An 18,464-nucleotide genomic window follows, 5' to 3' on the forward strand; every position below is an offset into this window, starting at 1 on the left:
TTTAAGGTCCCTTCCATCCCAAACCATCTATGTTTCTGGGAAAATGTGATGGTGATTTAAAGGATATAAAGAAGAAAGCTTTTATTTGCATCCATAGTTTAATTCTGGGGAATTAAGGCAGAGAAAAATTTAGCCACTGGCCAAAAAGGAGACAAGAAGACTGTGGGAAGGCAAGGATCTGAACCTAGCTTGCCCCAGGGCCCTCACCACAAAACTTGTGGTTTTTTTCTGAGGTTCATCTCTGTTTTTTCAGTGTAATTGAGTGCAGAAAGTGTTCACAGTTCCTGTTGCTGGTTTTGAGCATGGTCTATTACAGCGTAATCTGAACCAGTGTCTTAAAAGCAAGACAAGACTTTCCTGATGCACAGATTGTTTGAGCAGCAGAGGAATTGGTGTCAGGCCTACCTGAGGTGAGGAGGCTGCAGTGATGCTTTTCTGAGGCTCTTTCTTGCCTCACTAGTTTTTCACTGTAGAGTAGCCCCCGGAAGATAAGCAGAGGGATAACTCAATATTAGCAAAACATAGCTGAGCACTTGACAAATACAGAGAATATCCACTAAATATTTAACTTGCCCCTTGATCCCACTTTTGTTTCCTGTCAAGTATCAGGAGCAATGAGCAGAAGGTGTGGCTCCACCATCAGTAACACTTGTGGGATTATGATTTGCTACTTTCGTGATCTCTTATATCCCTGCCAAAGGCATTTCACACCACTGCAAGGGAATGAAGTGCCAAGAAGTAAATCCTAAAGCACCTCCCAAGGTGTAGGAAATGCTGTCTGAAAGCAACATGTTGCTGCAGCTCAGTTAAGTTTGAAAACTCAAGCAATTAAAATGCTGATGACTAACATAGAATAATATTGAGAAAGTAGTTTCTCTTCTTTCCCTCACAATCCTACTCTGTGCCACATTTACAGCCATCTTGAAGACTGGCAGTTTCATATAGGGGGAATTAACCACTGCTTGGCTCAAAAGGTCAAAAAGCCTCAGAAAGGAAGTCAAGACAGAATAGCTGTGACTTCTCTCACTCACATACTTATAAACTGAAGGCTGAAAAAGAGACCTGAACATCATTTTACAAATTTGATAAAGACCTGAAAAGCAACAGAGGGTTTTCTAGTGTTCAAGGCCAGGTTGGACAGGGCTTGGGGCAACTTGGTCTAGTGGAAGTTGTCCCTGCCCATGGCAGAAGGATCGGAATGAGATGAGCTTTAAGGTCCTTCCAGTCCAAACTATTCTATGCTTCTGGTGCTCTCCCTGTTGCTAGGGACCCTTAAAGTCCAAGCAGTTCTTTCCCTGGAAGTTGAAATCCAAGGAAGATGCCTTAGCAGTGTGTTGCTGTATTAGTTTCTGGGCAGGCAGCTCTGCTGAATGCTGTCCTTAACAGGGTCATTGTAAAAGGGCTGTTGGTGCCACCACAGCTTATTGTAGAGCAGAAGTTTTGTCTTCCCCATTCTACCTAATAAGAGATTTGTTATCATCAAGTCTCTGTTGTGCCTTTGTTTCCCAATCTTTCTGTCTTCTTTCTCCATTAAACATTGTGTTCCAGGTTGAACAAAGAAACCTGTTCCTTTCCATTCAAGAGAAGCATCTCCATAAATTTCCACTCTTATCTACCACTGCATTTTTTCAGGATTCAGTCTCTCAGCAATTTTTTTTTTCTCTAAACAATAAGTTTAGAGAATCCTGGCATTTCTGAATTCCCAGTGTGGGTCCATTTAGAAATTGCTAAGAGTCAAATTAGCCAAATCCTAAAATGAAAGGAAATTGGCCTCTTTCTTCAAACCATTGTTGTATCACAATGGTGCTGAGAGGCACAAGCCAATAACGGCGCTCCATTGTTACCAGGCACTGGGCAGGAACAGCAGGAGATCGGTCAGACCCTGACAAAGGTACAGTCCCACTGGATAAATCAGGGGCAGCAAGAGAAAGGAAGTGCCTTGGTGTGTGACACAGTAGGCAGCAGCAGGGACAGAGCAGTGCCCTCGAGTTCATCTGCAGTGCCGTAGGATTGCACCCTTGAACCCTGCCCTGCTGGCTGTCTGTCTGTCTGTGTGGGATACACAGCCATGCTTGCTCTGGAATCACATCCCTGGGCTGCTGTATCCCTGCCTTTTTGGAGAAATTGGAACAGGGAATAGAGGTGGGTGCACCCAAACAGTGTTCAGAGACTCCATGGCGTCAACACAACTAGGTTAGACCACTTGGGTAAAGATTATCAATATTATATCAGCTCTGTCTCCAAAAGCAGTATAAGTGCCCTGATCCCTTGTCTCCCACTCTGGTAACCTTTCCTCTGACTACCTTTCAATAAATGTGAAAAGGTTCTTTCAAAACAAATCCTGCTTTCCCTCCTTCAGCAAAGTGTGCAACACCAGCACCAGTGGGAATGCAATCCATGAACTCTTTTAGAGTCAGCACTGGGTGAATTTCACTGTCCCCATGCCAATGTTCAAAAAGTCCCTCCACTGTTTACCTTTCCACATGACCCTGTATGCCAAAATTCCCCTTCATGGCCAACACCACCACAGCCTGTTTTGTCCTGTCTCAATTCTGCCTAGTCCTGCTATCAAAGTTAAGGAACAGAAAGAAGGATCAATTCCACCTGTGCTGTTGGAGGGATGCTCCCTCTCAGTATGGTTCTGGATTTCCCAGCAAAGGGGAGAGGATGAAATTCTGTCATTCATCAAGAGGAAGGAATCCAAAGCAGTTCTAGGTCATAGGAAAAAGAGACAAATGAGCAGAGCTGAGACTAGTCCTGAAACTGGGCAGACTGCTGCAGAGCTGGCCTTCCTGCTCCCAGTGCTGCTGGAGGGATCAGGGCAGGCATAGTACCAACCCTACATACTCTGATCCCTTGTCCCCGAGTGCTATTTGCTATTTTGAGGCTTCCAGAACACTTCTGAGCTCAGGATCACAAACAGTCAAGTCTTTGTTGCCACCATGATCCAGTCACACAGAACCAGAGAGTCTGAAATAATTCAATCTGCTGAATCTGGCTTTTTGTAATGTAGAGTGGCTGGAATGTATTGCTTCCCCATTCATCTTCTCTTCAGCCACACTCCTGCATGCCCAGTGCTGTGCACACCCTAGAGGTGTGCAGAGGATGATGATACGATGCTCCTGCACAGCAATACTCTTGTGGTGGTAGAGTCCTGGGTCATCCATTCTACAAATTTTAATAGTTTTTCCCATGGTCTGAATGACACAGAGGAACTGTGAATAAATGGAGTGAAGGACCAAATGCAAAGGAAAAGTCAGTGGAGCTTGCTACCAAAAACTACATGTCAATAAATGGTCGCAAAAATACTTACACTGCAAGGAAGTGTCCACATATGATTATTTGTGTAATATCCAGCATAACAGGGCATGATTTTGTCTTTGAAACCTTGAAAATGAGAGGATGAATGCTGTTCATATGACTGTTAAACTGAGGTCTCTCACCATTTTAAATCTGACCAGGTTTGCATTGCCAAATCCCACTATGGGCAATATATTTTATTCTTCTGCTTTTCTGGCATAATAGTAGTTTTCATTTTATGTTAGCACCTCTAGTGCCATTTCCTTTCCACTCATAGTGTATTGGAGTCTGTTTCTCACACCTTTGAAAGAAATAGCTGTAGTGTGCTTCGTACTTGCATGTTGAATTCACCTTTTTGTATCCCATTACCATATTTCCCTTTCCACCTTATGCTATGTTTGATCTTTGTCCTGTTTTCATATTTGCTTCTCAAATCAGTGCCTTTCATTGCATATTTGTAAAAAAAAAAAAAAAATTAAACTTCCCTGAAAGGGCAACCCTGTTGAAAAGATCAGCTCATATGCAACTTCACAGAACAGTGTAGGTTGGAAAGGTCATTGAAGCTCACCTCGTTCCCACTTCACTGCCATGGACACCTTCCACTAGACCAGTTTGCTGACAGCTGTACACCTTGTCCTCTCCTTTTCACCAGTGCAGAATGAGTGTCAATGGTTCCCAGCTACAAACAAATGATGATGCTGTTGTTTAATAAGTCACAGAATCACGGAATATACTGAGTTGGAAAGGACCCACAAGGATCATGGGGTCCAACTCCTGGCCCTGCACAGAACACTCCAAGAGTCACACCATGTGCCTGAGAGTCCAAACACTCCTTGAGCTCTGGCAGCCTTGGTGCTGTGACCACTGCCCTGGGGAGCCTGTTCAGAGCCCAACCACCCTCTGGATGAAGAAGTTTTTCCTAATATCCAAACTAAACCTCACCTGATTCAGCTTCAAGCCGTTCCCTTGGCTCCTGTCACTGGTCACCAGAGAGAAGAGACCACTGCTTGCCCCTCCACTTCCCCTTTTGAATTATCATTCAGTCAAGATGGTCTTGGGTTTGGAGCCCATTTTCTGCTCTGGAATCAAATCACTGGAATAACAGCTCAGCTCAGGTTTTTCTGGTGAGTCTCTATGTGCTATGGTGAAGATCACTTGGACTGGGTTAACCAACAGCCAACTATAATATGTAAACAAAAGAGCAAAATATATTGATCCAAAGTGGATTCTTTAAGGGGGCAACTACCTTCAGTTCCTGCTGGGAGAGTTTAGGGAGGTTGGTGTCCCTCCACTGAATTTAGACTTTGTAAATAAATAACCCCTCAGGCAGTAACATGCAAGGCAGTGCAGACATCCAGAAGAAAACAATTTTAAAAATTACTATGCTTGAAGTAGCAAATACCAGCTTAAACAAGATTTGGTTGTTGAAAACATACAACTTCATGAGCAGACTCTGAGAATTCCACTTAAAATGCTGTTTCTGGTTTTCATAAATGGAGGTGAAAGCTGGAGGCTCAGCTAGAGGTCTCAGCTCAAAGATGAGCTTCCAAAAGTAAGATTGCAGAAACAGATGAACATTTAAATGGAAGGAAGTTGTAGGAATTGGTGGAGAAGATGATGAAGTCATGTCCTCCAAGGAGTTTGAAAAAGGTGGCATGTGTTAATGAAAAAGCCTGAATGTGCATCATGGTAGACTCATTTCAGAGAAAGAAGAGGGGACTGTCCCGAAAGGGAGTGTCCACATGGACTGTTTGCAGGACTCTGCCCAGCTTGAAATCTCAGGGTCTTCACAAAGAGAAGATCTGGGCCGAGCAGCCAGAGATAAACAAGAATAACAAAGTCATGTCCTCTTCTAAACGATACAGGACTATTTTTGATAGATATAAATCCTGTGCAGATAAGGACACAGATTCATAGCCCGACCCAGATATCAGAAGATACTCATGATTTTGATATATGGTACCAAAGCCAACCCAATATTCTTGGTCCAAACAACTACAAACAGTGAGACATTTTATCTCTGCAAAATGAACTGCTACACAGTGGCAAAGTGATAATTCAGAGCAATTCCCTTATTCCTACTGAATCAGAATATTCTTTTATTTTTTTCCTGCGGAAAGTAAAAAATAAAGTTGTAGGACGTTTTCACTTGGTAGCATCAAGTAATTCTTCAACTCATACCCTGTTTTATGTCAACAATGGGAACTTGTTTTATATATATGTCTGTATTTACATCAAATATGTATATATAATTTCATGGTGAGTTCATTTTTTGTTTGAAGTTTCACATAACCTTTCAGATATGAGTAGGTATCAACTTTGTTCTTCCACCTGTCTCATTTGAAGAATACTTTCTTAAAATGAAAATAAATTTCACAAAACAGTTCTAAAATATGACACCCCTCCACACACACTGTCAAGATGTATAAACTTTGACTATGCTTTGGTTGTAAACAGTTCATCTGGATTGATCTGATGTGCAGGAAGATAGTGGTGAGTACAACTTGCTATTGTTAAATAACACATGAATAATACACTGGATTTGGAATCAGTCAACTCTTCTGGTTTTAATAATTTATTTTCTTGTCTTCCATTTCGTAACTGAACTGTTGATATAATCCTACCCCATGTGAATGCTCAGTTGAGGGTTTCACAATAAACAAAATGCCATCTAAACCAGCATGAAATAGCCACAGTGTAATCTAAGGTGCCCACAAGAGCTGGCAGGAGACTGGGCTCCTGATGTAGCCAGTGCAGTCACCAGGGAGTCATTAAATTCTCAGCAAAATGTTTTAATCCTGCCTCTGGTTTCTCTTTGCTTGCCTGCAGAAATGCAGTGTCTTATTTCAGGAGTGAGAGGCTGGACTGTGCAACAAGTGGGAAAGCAGGAGAAGGGAATTTTATCAGAAAGAATTTTATCAGAGTTGTAACCTCTATCTGAGCACAGATAATTCTTTAGAATTTCTCATCTAATGGCTGTACCTTGAGAATCTATTTCTCACCTAAATTTTCACGCTCAGGACAAGAGCAAAACCCATGGGCAACACCTGTACCAGGAAACTAAACAAACAGTGTCACTTTGTCTTCAAAAGCAATGACCTTCCTGCCTCCTGGGAACAATCCAGTGCTCATTTTAGCTGACCTATGCCTGGGAATGATTCAGAACAGTGTTAGTTGGCCCAGCCCAAAAGAGTGCCAGCAACTGCTCTGTGAATATAACAGGTGAACAGTCAGATTTCAGCATCTTTGTGGGGATCTGGCATTGTTTAATTTACCAATACCATGGGTTTGTGTGCACTATACTGGATTAATTGTCAGAATACAGCAAATTACTTTCTGTCACAGGATTTACTGTGTCTTTTGCTACTCTAAGAGACTTTTCTTTCCCAAATTGGGATCTCTTTCTTGAACAGACTACACTAAATTGATCAAGCTATTTAAAGCTTTCAATACTAGGCACATTTTTGAGATATATCTGTCCTTTTTCAGCCTTTTCTCAAAGAAAGACTTCCTTTTATAATTAATATTGTATATATCCTACATTCCTAGACTAAATTGATGCTTGTTTATACGTCCAGAGCTTGAGAGCATTGAAACATTCAGCTCAATGTCTACTTCTGAGGAACATTCAATGAAGGATCTGCACTGAACAACTAACGAGCAGGTGCTTGATTTCATGAGTTAGGTGCTTTCTTTATTCAAAAACTGTATGAGGCTTTGAATGAGACCACAGAGGCACTGGAACAAGTGTTGTGGGGTCTCTGTGCTTGGAGATACTCAAAACTCTGCTGACACTCAAGACTTCTGAAGTCTCCCAGATTTGTAAGTTTTTCACAATTTAGGCTGCTACTGCTATACTTGAGCACCTAAATTGCACATGTGATGCCCCGTGTGCTCTTGTGAATTTTACATTTCCCTATCACAGAATCATAGAACACTTTGGGTTGGAAGGGACCTTAAAACTCATCTCGTTCCAACACGTTCCACTAGACCAGGTTGCTCCATCTAACCTGCCCTTGAGCACTGCCAGGGATGGGGCATCCATCTATGTCTGAACAGAGTAAAATAGGGCAAGCAGAGAATGATGCTAATGCAGCTTAGCATATTCAGGTACTGGAATTAAATAATTTAGCCTAGATCAGCCCTTCACTGTGCTGGCTGGGTGCTGCCCTGGTTGAAAGTGAAGTTAAAGTTAATGACATTGCAACTACAGAGCTGTAAGTCTTTGTGCACCAAAATCAACACCTGTGTATGGAAACAGAGAGATGAGCTTGTGACACACATTCAGAGCCTGGAGCCAAACTTGGCATTGTTTAAACAGACAGAAAGAGCATTATTATAGAATCACAGAATCATAGAAAGTGTTTGAAGGGACCTTAGAGACCATCTTGTTCCAATCCCCCTGACATGGGCAGGGGGCACCTTCCACTAGACCAGATTGCTCATTATGATGGTTTAATTATTTAGATCATGATGATTTTAGGTTCAGATATTATGAGGTGAAGGCAAACATGGAGATGAGGCCCTGCTGTGGCTGTTTGCCAGGTCAAACTGCCGGAGTGTCACAGGAGTGACCTTTGAGGTTGGTTCTCTGGTGCTTTGCAGTCATTCACAGATCCAGCATCCTCTAGTTCTGCCCTGGAGCAGCTCTGACAGCCCTGTCCTCAGCAGTGTGACTTTGATTCTGCTGAGCCCCTGCAGCAAACAGCTTCCCTCTAACACCTCAACACAGAGATCCCTTGCCCCAACCTCGTGTCTCCCATAGTCAGCCATTAACCTGGAAAACGAAACTCCCAACCTTCCTTCCCTTGCCTGATCCCTCAGCCTGGATTTATTTCCCAGGGCTGCTGATCATTGAAAAACAATTGGTTTTACTCATCTGAGGGCATTTGCATTGTGAAGTTTCTTGACATGGCAAGGAGCAGAGGGCTGGGAGAGGAGAGGGTGGGTGGAGAGATGCTCTGCCAGCCAGGCAGGCGGGATCGCTCTGGCAGTGGCCCTGCCTGGCTTTCATTGTACCTCCCCAGGGATAGAGCCTTCCTCTCACTCCAGGCTTCTCCCCTGCCATAGCAGAGGGAGGGAGAAGGAGAGAGCAGAACGATCCCTGCACTGACAGCACCCAACACCCGGCTCACACCTGCAGCAGGCAAACCATGAGGACGAGCCTCTTTGCTCCTACAGCCACTTCACCTTTGATTTGAAACCTTTACCCACCTCCAGCAGGGATGATGGAGGAGCAGTACATTTCCAAACTCCACCCGGTAGTGGATTATGGAGCTGGGGTCTTTCTTCTGATCATAGGTGAGTTCACAGCCTGCTCATTTGCTTGGAGCCTGGGAACAGGCACGCAGGGGCTCCCTGACTGTGCCATGGTCAGACAGGGGAAGCTGGAGGGAAATGACAGACAATCTATTTCCCCACAGGTTCCTCTGCTTAGTGCCCTTCTGGATGCCAGGATTAATCTCCGCTCTCGGATTCACAATGTTTTGTTTTGATGCTGAAGAATTGCCAGCATGAATTTGCCTCTGTGGCATCACAAGTATTCAAAATAAGTTGTTTATCTCTTACTCTGGCATCTCAGCCATGTGAGTTCAGTCGAGGCAGCTCATTTCATGGGACTGATCACGGGAAAGCAACTGTGGTCTTACCCTTTGGTGGGGGGAGGTGTCATTTTGCTGTGTCTTGGTAGGATGAACTTCTATAGAATAGCAAAGTGTTTCCAAATAGCAGTTCTGGTTTTTTTAGCAGCCTGTTTGCCCTGCTGCAGGCAGAGTTAAAATGAAATACAAGTGGGGATATCTACCACCTGCTCCAGCGTGGCTTCAGTTAAGTGTTGTCTTCCTTGTCACCTTGTTGAATGTACACAAGGATCTGTTTTCTACTGTTGTGGATTTGGGGAGGAGTGGAATTGATCTAGGCATGCTTTCCACCTGGATTTTGCCAAGGTGAAAAATCCCTTCCTTCAGCTCACTTGAAAACCTTGGTTGAGATAGGAAAGATAAGCCTTTGTGTCCTTTATTACTGAGGGTTTGGGCAGCAGTGCTGGGCTTCAGCACTTCACATTTCCCCCTGCTCTGCACAATTCTCCCTGCACTCAACTGTCCTGTGCTGTCCCCTGAGCTGTGCTGACAGAGTACAACTCAGGGTGAGGAAAATCCATGCCCACAAAACATCCAAGGGTTTTTCTTTGGATCAAGTCAGGATGCCAGCTCCCTTCTCTCAGAAATGTAAATATATAGATGCAGTTAAGGCAATGAATGGGAAGGGCAGCAACAAAGGGCTGGAAGCTGAAGCTCCCATTGCTGATGTGCCACCATGCTACAGTCTCACACCTCTCCTAAAGGGCTTTTAGGCACCGAAACTTCAGGCACAGCTCCCAGCACTGGATCAAGAGCCCTGTGTGGCAGCCAGGCTCACTGTATTGCATAGGGGCTCTCAGAAATGAAGGACTGAGTTTAACTAGAAACCATATTGTATTTATCCATAGCTTTGCCACCTCACTGGGGCTGCCAATTTATCCCCAGGAATTATGTCTTTATTAGGAAACAAAAAGGCCAGGGCATGGGCTGCAGCACTCATCACCAGTTATTGGATTACTAGCCACTCTTGTCCAGTTTTGTCCCATGCCAGCCAGCAGTCCCACGGAGAGTGGGACGGAGGGGAAGAGCTGCAGATGAAGCAAAAGGGAGGGTGGGTTTGGATGTCTCTCTCTGAGGGTGAGACTAAGGGCAACTTCTTACATCATGTTTAGTGGTTAGGGCTCTCTCAAAAGCAAATCAATGGGGTTCATGTTCCTCCTGAAGCCAGAGGATGGTCAGTTTTGGGCTCCTCACTACAGGAGAGACACTGAGGTGCTGCAGCAAGCCCAGAGACGGGCAATGGAGGTGGGGAAGAGCCTGGAGCACAAGTCTGATGAGGAGCAGCTGAGGGAGCTGGGGGGGCTCAGCCTGGAGAAAAGTAGGCTCTGGGGGGACCTTATTGCTCTCTACAACTCCCTGACAGGGGACTGTAGCCAGGTGGGGGAAGGTCTCTTCTCCTAAAGTAACAAGTGAAGAGATGACAAGAAACAGTCTCAAGTTGTGCCAGGGGAGGTTTACTTTGGATATTAGGAAAGATTTACTCACCAAAAGGGTTGTCAAGCACTGGAAGAGTATGCCCAGGGCAGTGGTGGAGTCACCATCCCTGGAGAGATTCAAAAGACATGTGGATGTGGCACTTGGGGACATGGATTAGTGGTGGGCTTGACAGTGCTGGGTTAACGGTTGGACTCCATGATCTTGGAGGTCTTTTCAAACCCAAAGGATTCTGTGATTCCACGATTCTGTGTCCCAGCCTTTGGCTGTCATTTTTCAGGAGAGTGCTCTTCCCACCAAGCTGCAGGTTGCTCTCTGTCAGCAGGTGCTGAGCCACCGTGGGCATCCTCCTGTGTGTGCAGAAATACAGCTCCTGAGAGCTCAGGGAACTCTTCCAGTGTATCCAGAGGTGCCAAGTGAATATGTGTTGTCAGAAAGAGAATGAATGAGGGACGTGAGGTCTCAGATTTGTGTCTCCCTTTTGTTTAAGCCTTGCCCTCGACATCTCTGCAATTTTTGTACTAATGCCAATACATTTATTTTATTTTGTTCCATGTGCCTCTCTTAATTCCTTGGTGAGCACTTTGTTAAGTGGTATCTGTGAGCAAACACAGCCTTTCTGCACCCACACCCACAGGGGAACATGACAGAAGCTTTTTCTGTCTCCCTCTTTCACATCTGAGTTTAGAGGACAACTCCTCCAGCACCATGTTCACTTGAAAAAAAAAGAGAAAATGAGTTGTTTGGTACATGTACTTCTGACACAGCTGTCATGAACAAGCCCTGTGGCACACCTGAATAATATATGTCTGACAGGTCCTTTTGTGAGGCAAACTCTGGGTCTGTTGCACCCCCCTGGCTAAACAATTCCCGTGGTCCCACTGCACTCAGAGACCACCATAACAGTGGGGCTGTCTGAACTGCTGCACGTGGTGGTTCTAAGAGAGCAGTGAGGACCCTGAGCTGCCCAGCCAGCACATGCACAGCATCGGGGCAGCTCAGAGCCCAGGAGGTTTCAGTGGAAGATGCGTTGCAAAGAGGGAAGGCTTTGGGAAGCGGAGGGCACATAGATGAGAAAGGACAGGCAGGCAGGACAGGCAGTTCAGCTGGAGCTCTTCAGCAGGAAGGAGAAGTAAGTGAGGATATTCTTTCTCAGCACAAGAGAGATGTGGAACTGCTGTAGTGAGCACAGAGGAGGCCACGACGATGCTCTGAGGGCTGGAGCCCCTCTGCTGTGGAGACAGGCTGGGAGAGCTGGGGGTGTTCAGCCTGGAGAACAGAAGACTCTGAGACCTCATTGCAGCCTTCCAGTATTTAAAGGGGACTTATAAAAAAGAGAGAGAGTGACTTTTTACACCAGCAGACAGTGATAGGACAAGGGGAGCATTCCAACCCCTTGCCATGGGCAGGGACAGCTTCCACTAGATCAGGCTGGTCCAAGCCCTGTCCAACCTGGCCTTGAACACTTCCAGGGATGGGGCAGCCACAACTTCTCTAGGCAATGTGTGTCAGAGTCTCAGCACTCTCACAGGGAAGAATTCCTTCCTAATAGCCAACCTAAACCTGCTCTCTTTTGGTTTAAAGCCATTGCCCCTTGCCTTATCACTACATATCCTTGTAAAAAGTCCCTCCTGCAGCCCCTTTCAGATACGTCACATCCTTTCCAGGGACTTCACAGGTGTGTTAACTCTGTTCTTGTCTGTGCTGATTCTTCTCTTCCAGCCATCCTGACAATCCTTGGAAATTCAGCTGTCCTTGCTACAGCTGCAAAACGCTCTTCCCTCCTGAAGTCACCGGAGCTGCTCACAGTGAACCTGGCAGTGGCAGACATTGGGATGGCCATCAGCATGTACCCGCTGGCCATCGCCTCCGCCTGGAACCACGCCTGGCTGGGAGGAGATGCCTCCTGCATTTACTATGCCCTTATGGGCTTCCTGTTTGGAGTCTGCAGCATGATGACCTTGTGTGCCATGGCTGTGATCCGGTTCCTCGTCACCAACTCATCCAAATCCAACAGTGAGTCATCACCTGTCCGGTAAACTCGTAGTAGTGTGTTTGGGCAGGATTGTTGTGGAATATGGCATGGAGTATCAGGGCAGTAACAGTAGAATAAGCCTCAGCTTTTAGTCCAATATCAAATCCTGATGTTCCCAGAATGATCTGATTAAATTCTTTACTAACCAGTGAGGTTTTTCACTTCTCAGTTTTACCAAATGAAACTACCTGAGAGCGGAGAGCCCAAATGTTTTTCTGGACCAGACTGTCTTCTCCTCCTATTTGTATCCAAGCAGACATACTGGATTTTGAGAAAGGAGTATTCTCCTGGCATTCCAAGGCTGGGACTACAGTAAATTTGTGGTCAACTTGATCATTTAAAGCTCCCTGACTTACTAAGTTTTAGATGAGCACTGAGAGCTGTGTTCAGGTCTCACCCAATCTGTGGACACTTTCTCAAGAAGACCAAAGGTTTGGGAACTGCAGCAGCAGCCCAGGTGTATCTGTAGCTACCATCCTTCTGTTTGAGGAGCAGTTATGGCAAAAACCATGTGTCTGAGGTGAGATCCATATATACTTCCTCTTCCTCTTTCTTGCAGGTAACAAAATCACCAAGAACACCATCTTCATCTTGATTGCTTTCATCTGGCTCTACTCCTTGCTCTGGGCCATCCTGCCCTTGGTAGGCTGGGGCTACTATGGCCCTGAGCCCTTTGGCATCTCTTGTACAATAGCCTGGAGCAAGTTCCACAACTCCTCCAACGGCTTTTCATTCATCCTGAGCATGTTCCTCCTGTGCACAGTCCTGCCTGCACTGACCATCGTTGCCTGTTACTTGGGAATTGCCTGGAAGGTTCATAAGGCCTACCAAGAAATCCAGAATATTGACAGGATCCCTAATGCAGCCAAACTGGAGAAGAAGCTGACACTGGTGAGTTATCCCCTGATGGGTCTGGAAGAGTCTGCAGTAATCAGGAGCTTGCAGAGAGCTGGCTCTGCTATGCACAACTCATAGAATCATGGCATTATAGGATAGTTTGGGTTGGAAAGGGCCTTTAAAGGTCATCTAGTCCAACCCCCATGATGACCTTCCCCCTCACAATGACCCCTCATTGCTTTTGTCTGGTATTGACCAAAGCTGGAGATGTGGTTCCAGTCTCATCCATACTCAGAGGAGCACAGAGCTCCTGAAAACCTCGTCATTTCAGCAGCTTGGTCAGGATAACCTATCACAGGTACAGAACAGCTTGTTAAATCTTTAGGCAGTTGGACAAGATTTTCATGGATATATAGATTTCCAGTCATGCTGGAATAGCTGTTGAAGCCTTCCTGTTGGAATGAAGGTCTTGTTCTGTCATCTCAGATATTTTTACTTGACGGAGTGGCTACGCTGAGAGAGAGCTCCACAGAAATTCTGTATGGAAACAGGATTTTTTAATACAACATTTTTTCAAATATGCACTTCAGTTGTGCATTTCTTGTGGAAAAGCAGAATTGATCCAAGATTTCTAGAGGCCAGTCATAGAATCCCTGAATTTTTAAGGTTGGAAAAGATCTCTAAGATCAAGTCCAACCATTAACCCAGCACTTCCAAGTCCACTACTAAACCATGACCCTAAGCACCACTTCTACATGTTTTTTGAATGCTTCCAGGGATGGTGACGCCACCACTGCCCTGGGCAGCCTGTTCCAATTCTTCACAACCCTTTTAGCGAAGACTTCTTTCACAATATCCAATCTAAACTCCACTGGCACAACTTGAGGGCATTTCCTCTTGTCTTATAATTTCTTACCTGAGAGAAGAGACCCCCACCTGTCTTTCAGGCAGTTGTAGAGAGTGACAAGGTCACCCCTGAGCCTCCTTTCCTCCAGGCTGAACCCCCCCAGCTGCTTCTCATCAGATTTGTGCTCCAGACCCTTCCCCAGCTCCGTTGCCCTTCTCTGGACTCCCTCCAGCACCTCAATGCCTTTCTTGTAGTAAGGGGCCCAAAACTGACCCCAAGATTCGAGGTGGGACCTCACCAGTGCCCAGCACAGGGGGAAAGTCTATTGGTGGAGCTGTTTTGGGGCTGCATCTCCCAGGACAGGTCAGGGAAGGAGATGAAAACAACAGCTGCCTCATAAGAAACGCACAGTGTAGATCTGCTGGGTGGGACTAGAAGCCTCTGTGCCCTGTCCAGTGTTACCTGTGCTCACGGCACAGCACAACAAGCACAGCTCCAGGTATTTCAGGTTCAAGCGTGCTGGAGTATGAGGCCCTGTTGGTACAGGCTGTGAACTGAAGGCCTGTGTTCCCTTCCAGATGGCCGTGCTCATCTCTGTGGGGTTCCTGAGCTCCTGGACCCCGTATGCGGCCGCCAGCTTCTGGTCCATCTTCAACTCCAGCGCCTCCCTGCAGCCCATCGTGACGCTGCTGCCCTGCCTGTTCGCCAAGTCCTCCACAGCCTACAACCCTTTCATTTACTACATCTTCAGCAAAACCTTCCGCTGTGAGATTAAAAAGTTGCAGTGTTGCTGTGGCTGGCGAGTCCGTTACTTCAGCTCCGACAACTCCGCGGAGAGTCCCGTGTCCATGATGTGGAGTGGGAGGGACAACGTCCGTCTCTCCTCGGCGGTCAAGCTGGAGAACCCGGGAGCTGCAGCTCGTTGAAACACAGCCACGGGTTCACAGCACAGGTCCAACCTGGGCTCAGTCCTGGGCCTAAATAAGTAGGGATGCAGCACGTGGGGTTGTCACTGCACATCTTATGCCAAATATAGAGGTTTAATTATACATTTTTAAGCAACTATCAAATATTGGCTTTAGACTACACAGAAAAAAATCTATTTTTTTTCAAAAACTTCCACTTTAGAGGAAATAGATTTGTGTACTAAACATAAAATCACGTAAACTAAACTTATTTTCAGGGAAGCAGCTATAATTAAAAGGGAATTTATTATTTTTGTGGTTTTTTTTTTCTTATACTCCTGATTTTTTAATGCAATTTATCTGCCAGCTCTTGGCTGCAGCAGTAAAACAGCCATCAGAGGAAATCGTAGGTTGCACACAAAGTGTTACCAAATAAATACAGCTGAGAGTGTAACTTTCAAGCAATACAGACTGAAAACCATATGGGGAGCAAGAAATATTCCCTGCCAGGGAAAGATGGTAACGTGGCTGCTCTCAAAGTGTCTTGTGGTTCCTTGCTCCCTCAGAGGTGTAGTCCCAACTCCTCAAAACACAAGTTCAAGGAGTCGAGCAGCCTGAGTTGGAAGAGGTTAGGTGGGAACGTGGCAGCCAGTGAAGAATGCCTTCTGTGTGTCCCAAATGGCACAGTGGGAAGTGAAGGAAGCTCCCAGCACAAGGAATGGTGCACTCGGGCGGTTTCTGGATGGGGCACAGCAGCTTTTCTGCCATGAAAGCTGTTGGAGCATTTGTTTTAAATCATGATCGTTAGGGTTGGAAAAGACCTTTAAAATCACCAGCCCAGCACCCCCACCATTAAGCCATGTCCTCAAGTGCCATACCCACATGTTTTCAGAACAATTCCAGGGATGGTGACTCCATCCCTTCCCTGGGCAGCCTGTTCCAATGCTTTACAACCCTTTTTCTGGAGGAGTGCTCTGTATAGGATGACACAAGGCATCCTCAAGATAACCTGACCAGCAGTAAACTGTCCTGCACTGAGGTCTTGGCTCTCATGGCTTCCATGGGAGCTCCTGAGATCCTGAGTTCCCCACTGGCTGGGGCTCTGATATGATTGCCACTGAAGACAGAGTCTGCTGATTCAGTTTAAAGGATAAGTACAATCACACCAGGTTTAGCCAAAGAGATTCTGGGGTGGAATTGATGAGCTCCTACAGCTTAAATCTTTCTCCAACTTACTGTCTGTGATTTTAAAGGACACAATACCTACCCTCAGGGTTTGAAATCTCCGACAAAATATGGGTTGGTGGCTGCAACAGCTCTTGCTTCCCCTGACCACACAGAATCAGAGAATGGTTTGAGTTGGAAGGGACCTTAAAGACCATCTCAGTTCAATCCCCCTGCCATGGGCAGGAACACCTTCCTGGTCTAGTGGAACCTTCACCAAACCTTTGCATTGGGTTTGGTGGAGGCAAGAAGAGTTAAGTCACAGGCAGCTTTGGCCCAGATTTTAAACAACAATAGTGAATGGACTCTCAGTTCTTGAAAGCTTTTGCCACACTCAAACCGTGATAATTAGTTCCATTTTGTAAACTGCAGCTAAGGCCAAGTGTGGGATTACAAATAGGCTTAAAGACTTCTGTGGCTCTGAGAATTCCTGTTACATGTCTGGATTACAAAAGAACAAAGAAAATTAGGCAGGAGCTGTGACATACACTAAGGCACTAAGTAATTCCTAAATTGGGGATTAGAAAATGACAAGGAAATCCCTTGAAATCCTGCACTGGAAGTGTTGTGAGCACTAAAGTAGCTTTATTTTTAAAAATTTGTGGAAAATCCCTAAATTAAGTTGGCCTCCAGGACATTATCTTGTCCTGGGTTGTCACTCACAGATGCTCCATATGGAACAAGGCTGCACTCAGCCTTCTCTCCAAATACAGTGAGGTGAAGCATCCTCTGGAAAACAGTCACCTCCAACAGCCCCTGGCATGTGAAAATGGGAAAAGGGGAGAGGAATGTGAGGAGCACGAGAAAACACCAGCAACTGAGAGGGGAGTATGTGAAAACTGAAGGAAAATCTATGGGAAGAAGAGGCAGGAGAGCCTTATGCAAGTGTGGAAAGGGACTTCTCATGGCAAATGTCAACTATCAGTACTTTTTCAGCTTTAAAAAGTAACCTGATAGGTAAATGAAACTGTAATTCAACCACCATCTCCTCAGAGTTTTTGCTCAATTGCTTGATGTTTAAAATAAAGAGTAAAATAAATATTCCTATCAGCTGATTGCAGATCAGTGACTGGAACAAGGACATCCAAGTTAATAATGTAGCGTAATGGGAGCTTCTGCTGGGAAAAACTTAGGAGCAGAACAGGTCCACATCCCTTTGTAAATGCTTTTAAAGTGTATGTAACATGAAAAATATGCCACTCTGGAGCAGGAAAAAACTCTGTAAACCCCAAAGATCTGTATCCTGTTCATGTTTAAATACAACACTTTAATAGCCCAATCTATTATTAACTGTTTATGTACTTAATTTTTAAAAATCCAATCCAGGTGTTTGTGTATCAAATATGGCTCAAATTTATTTTTCATTTTTCAGACTCAGTAAGAAGCAAATCCAAACTTCTCCAGTAGAAACTCTGAATCATAGGTGGGTTTATCTTATATATAGGAACTTTAAAAGGCAGGGCTGCCCTTGACCAAAGATCCAGGAAAGCCAGTATAGCATTAATATCAGGGGACTAGTTGTTTTTGGTTTTTTTTTTTTTTTTTTTTAGTTTTGGGAAGTTAATTTATGGTCAAATTATAATATAATTCCAGATATATATATTCCATATACATAAAAAATATAAACTAATTCCATGGTATTTCCTATCCAGCCCTGGACTGTGCTGTCAACAAAATGATCTTTTCAGACATGGAAGCAGGATGCAAGCACTTCCCTCAGGAGTGAGTCTGGGCACCTTATGTTTGCAGTCACCAGCACAGTCACCCCAATGCAAACAGATATTTAAGGTAAAAACCCCAACAGATCTGGCCTGTTCACATTCTAGGAGTTCTCTCACCAAACTGAGGGAGATACATTGTCTGTTTACAATGCAGACACCCACACCCGAGTGAGCCACCTTTGGCTCCTTTCTTTCCATTGAGGATACTCCTCCTCCCTACTCAGATGATGACATATAAAGTTAAATAAGAAAATTAACACTGATTTGTATTAAAATAAATTGGAACTCAGTGCCTCTTTTGATGAACAGCTTCATAGAATCACAGAATGGTTTGGGTTGGAAGGGACTTTAAAGCTCATCTTGTTCCAACCCCCTGCCATGGGCAGGGATACCTCCCACTAGAGGAGGTAGATAAACCATAATTTTTGAATTTCATGGTTTAACAAGATACAAATATTGTATGTGGCAGTAGCCCACGCAGGAGCAGCTGTGCACCTGTGCTCTCTCTACAGCACTGCCGTT

The 18,464-nt window shown here is 45.0% G+C and overlaps 1 protein-coding gene across 1 annotated transcript; it reads left to right on the plus strand.

Moving 5' to 3' along the window:
- Positions 1 to 8,528: 8,528 nt before the first annotated feature.
- Positions 8,529 to 15,018, plus strand: LOC108496357 (opsin-5-like). The gene is made up of 4 exons (XM_017812992.1): positions 8,529 to 8,601; positions 12,096 to 12,389; positions 12,968 to 13,299; positions 14,671 to 15,018. Exons 1-4 carry the CDS (start codon positions 8,529 to 8,531, stop codon positions 15,016 to 15,018), a joined length of 1,047 nt encoding a protein of 348 aa, XP_017668481.1.
- Positions 15,019 to 18,464: the final 3,446 nt, after the last annotated feature.

The sequence above is a fragment of the Lepidothrix coronata genome, unplaced genomic scaffold (assembly GCF_001604755.1).
Source record: "Lepidothrix coronata isolate B3197 unplaced genomic scaffold, Lepidothrix_coronata-1.0 Scaffold39, whole genome shotgun sequence".
Taxonomy (NCBI): Eukaryota; Metazoa; Chordata; class Aves; order Passeriformes; family Pipridae; genus Lepidothrix; species Lepidothrix coronata.

What these genes read in the sequence shown, in the direction of transcription:
- LOC108496357 (XM_017812992.1), top strand. Translation starts at nt 8,529, where the DNA reads ATGGAGGAGCAGTACATTTCCAAACTCCACCCGGTAGTGGATTATGGA. An exon ending in GGTCTTTCTTCTGATCATAG is followed by an intron (nt 8,602 to 12,095) that starts GTGAGTTCACAG and finishes CTTCTCTTCCAG; the next exon opens with CCATCCTGACAATCCTTGGA. An exon ending in CAACTCATCCAAATCCAACA is followed by an intron (nt 12,390 to 12,967) that starts GTGAGTCATCAC and finishes TCTTTCTTGCAG; the next exon opens with GTAACAAAATCACCAAGAAC.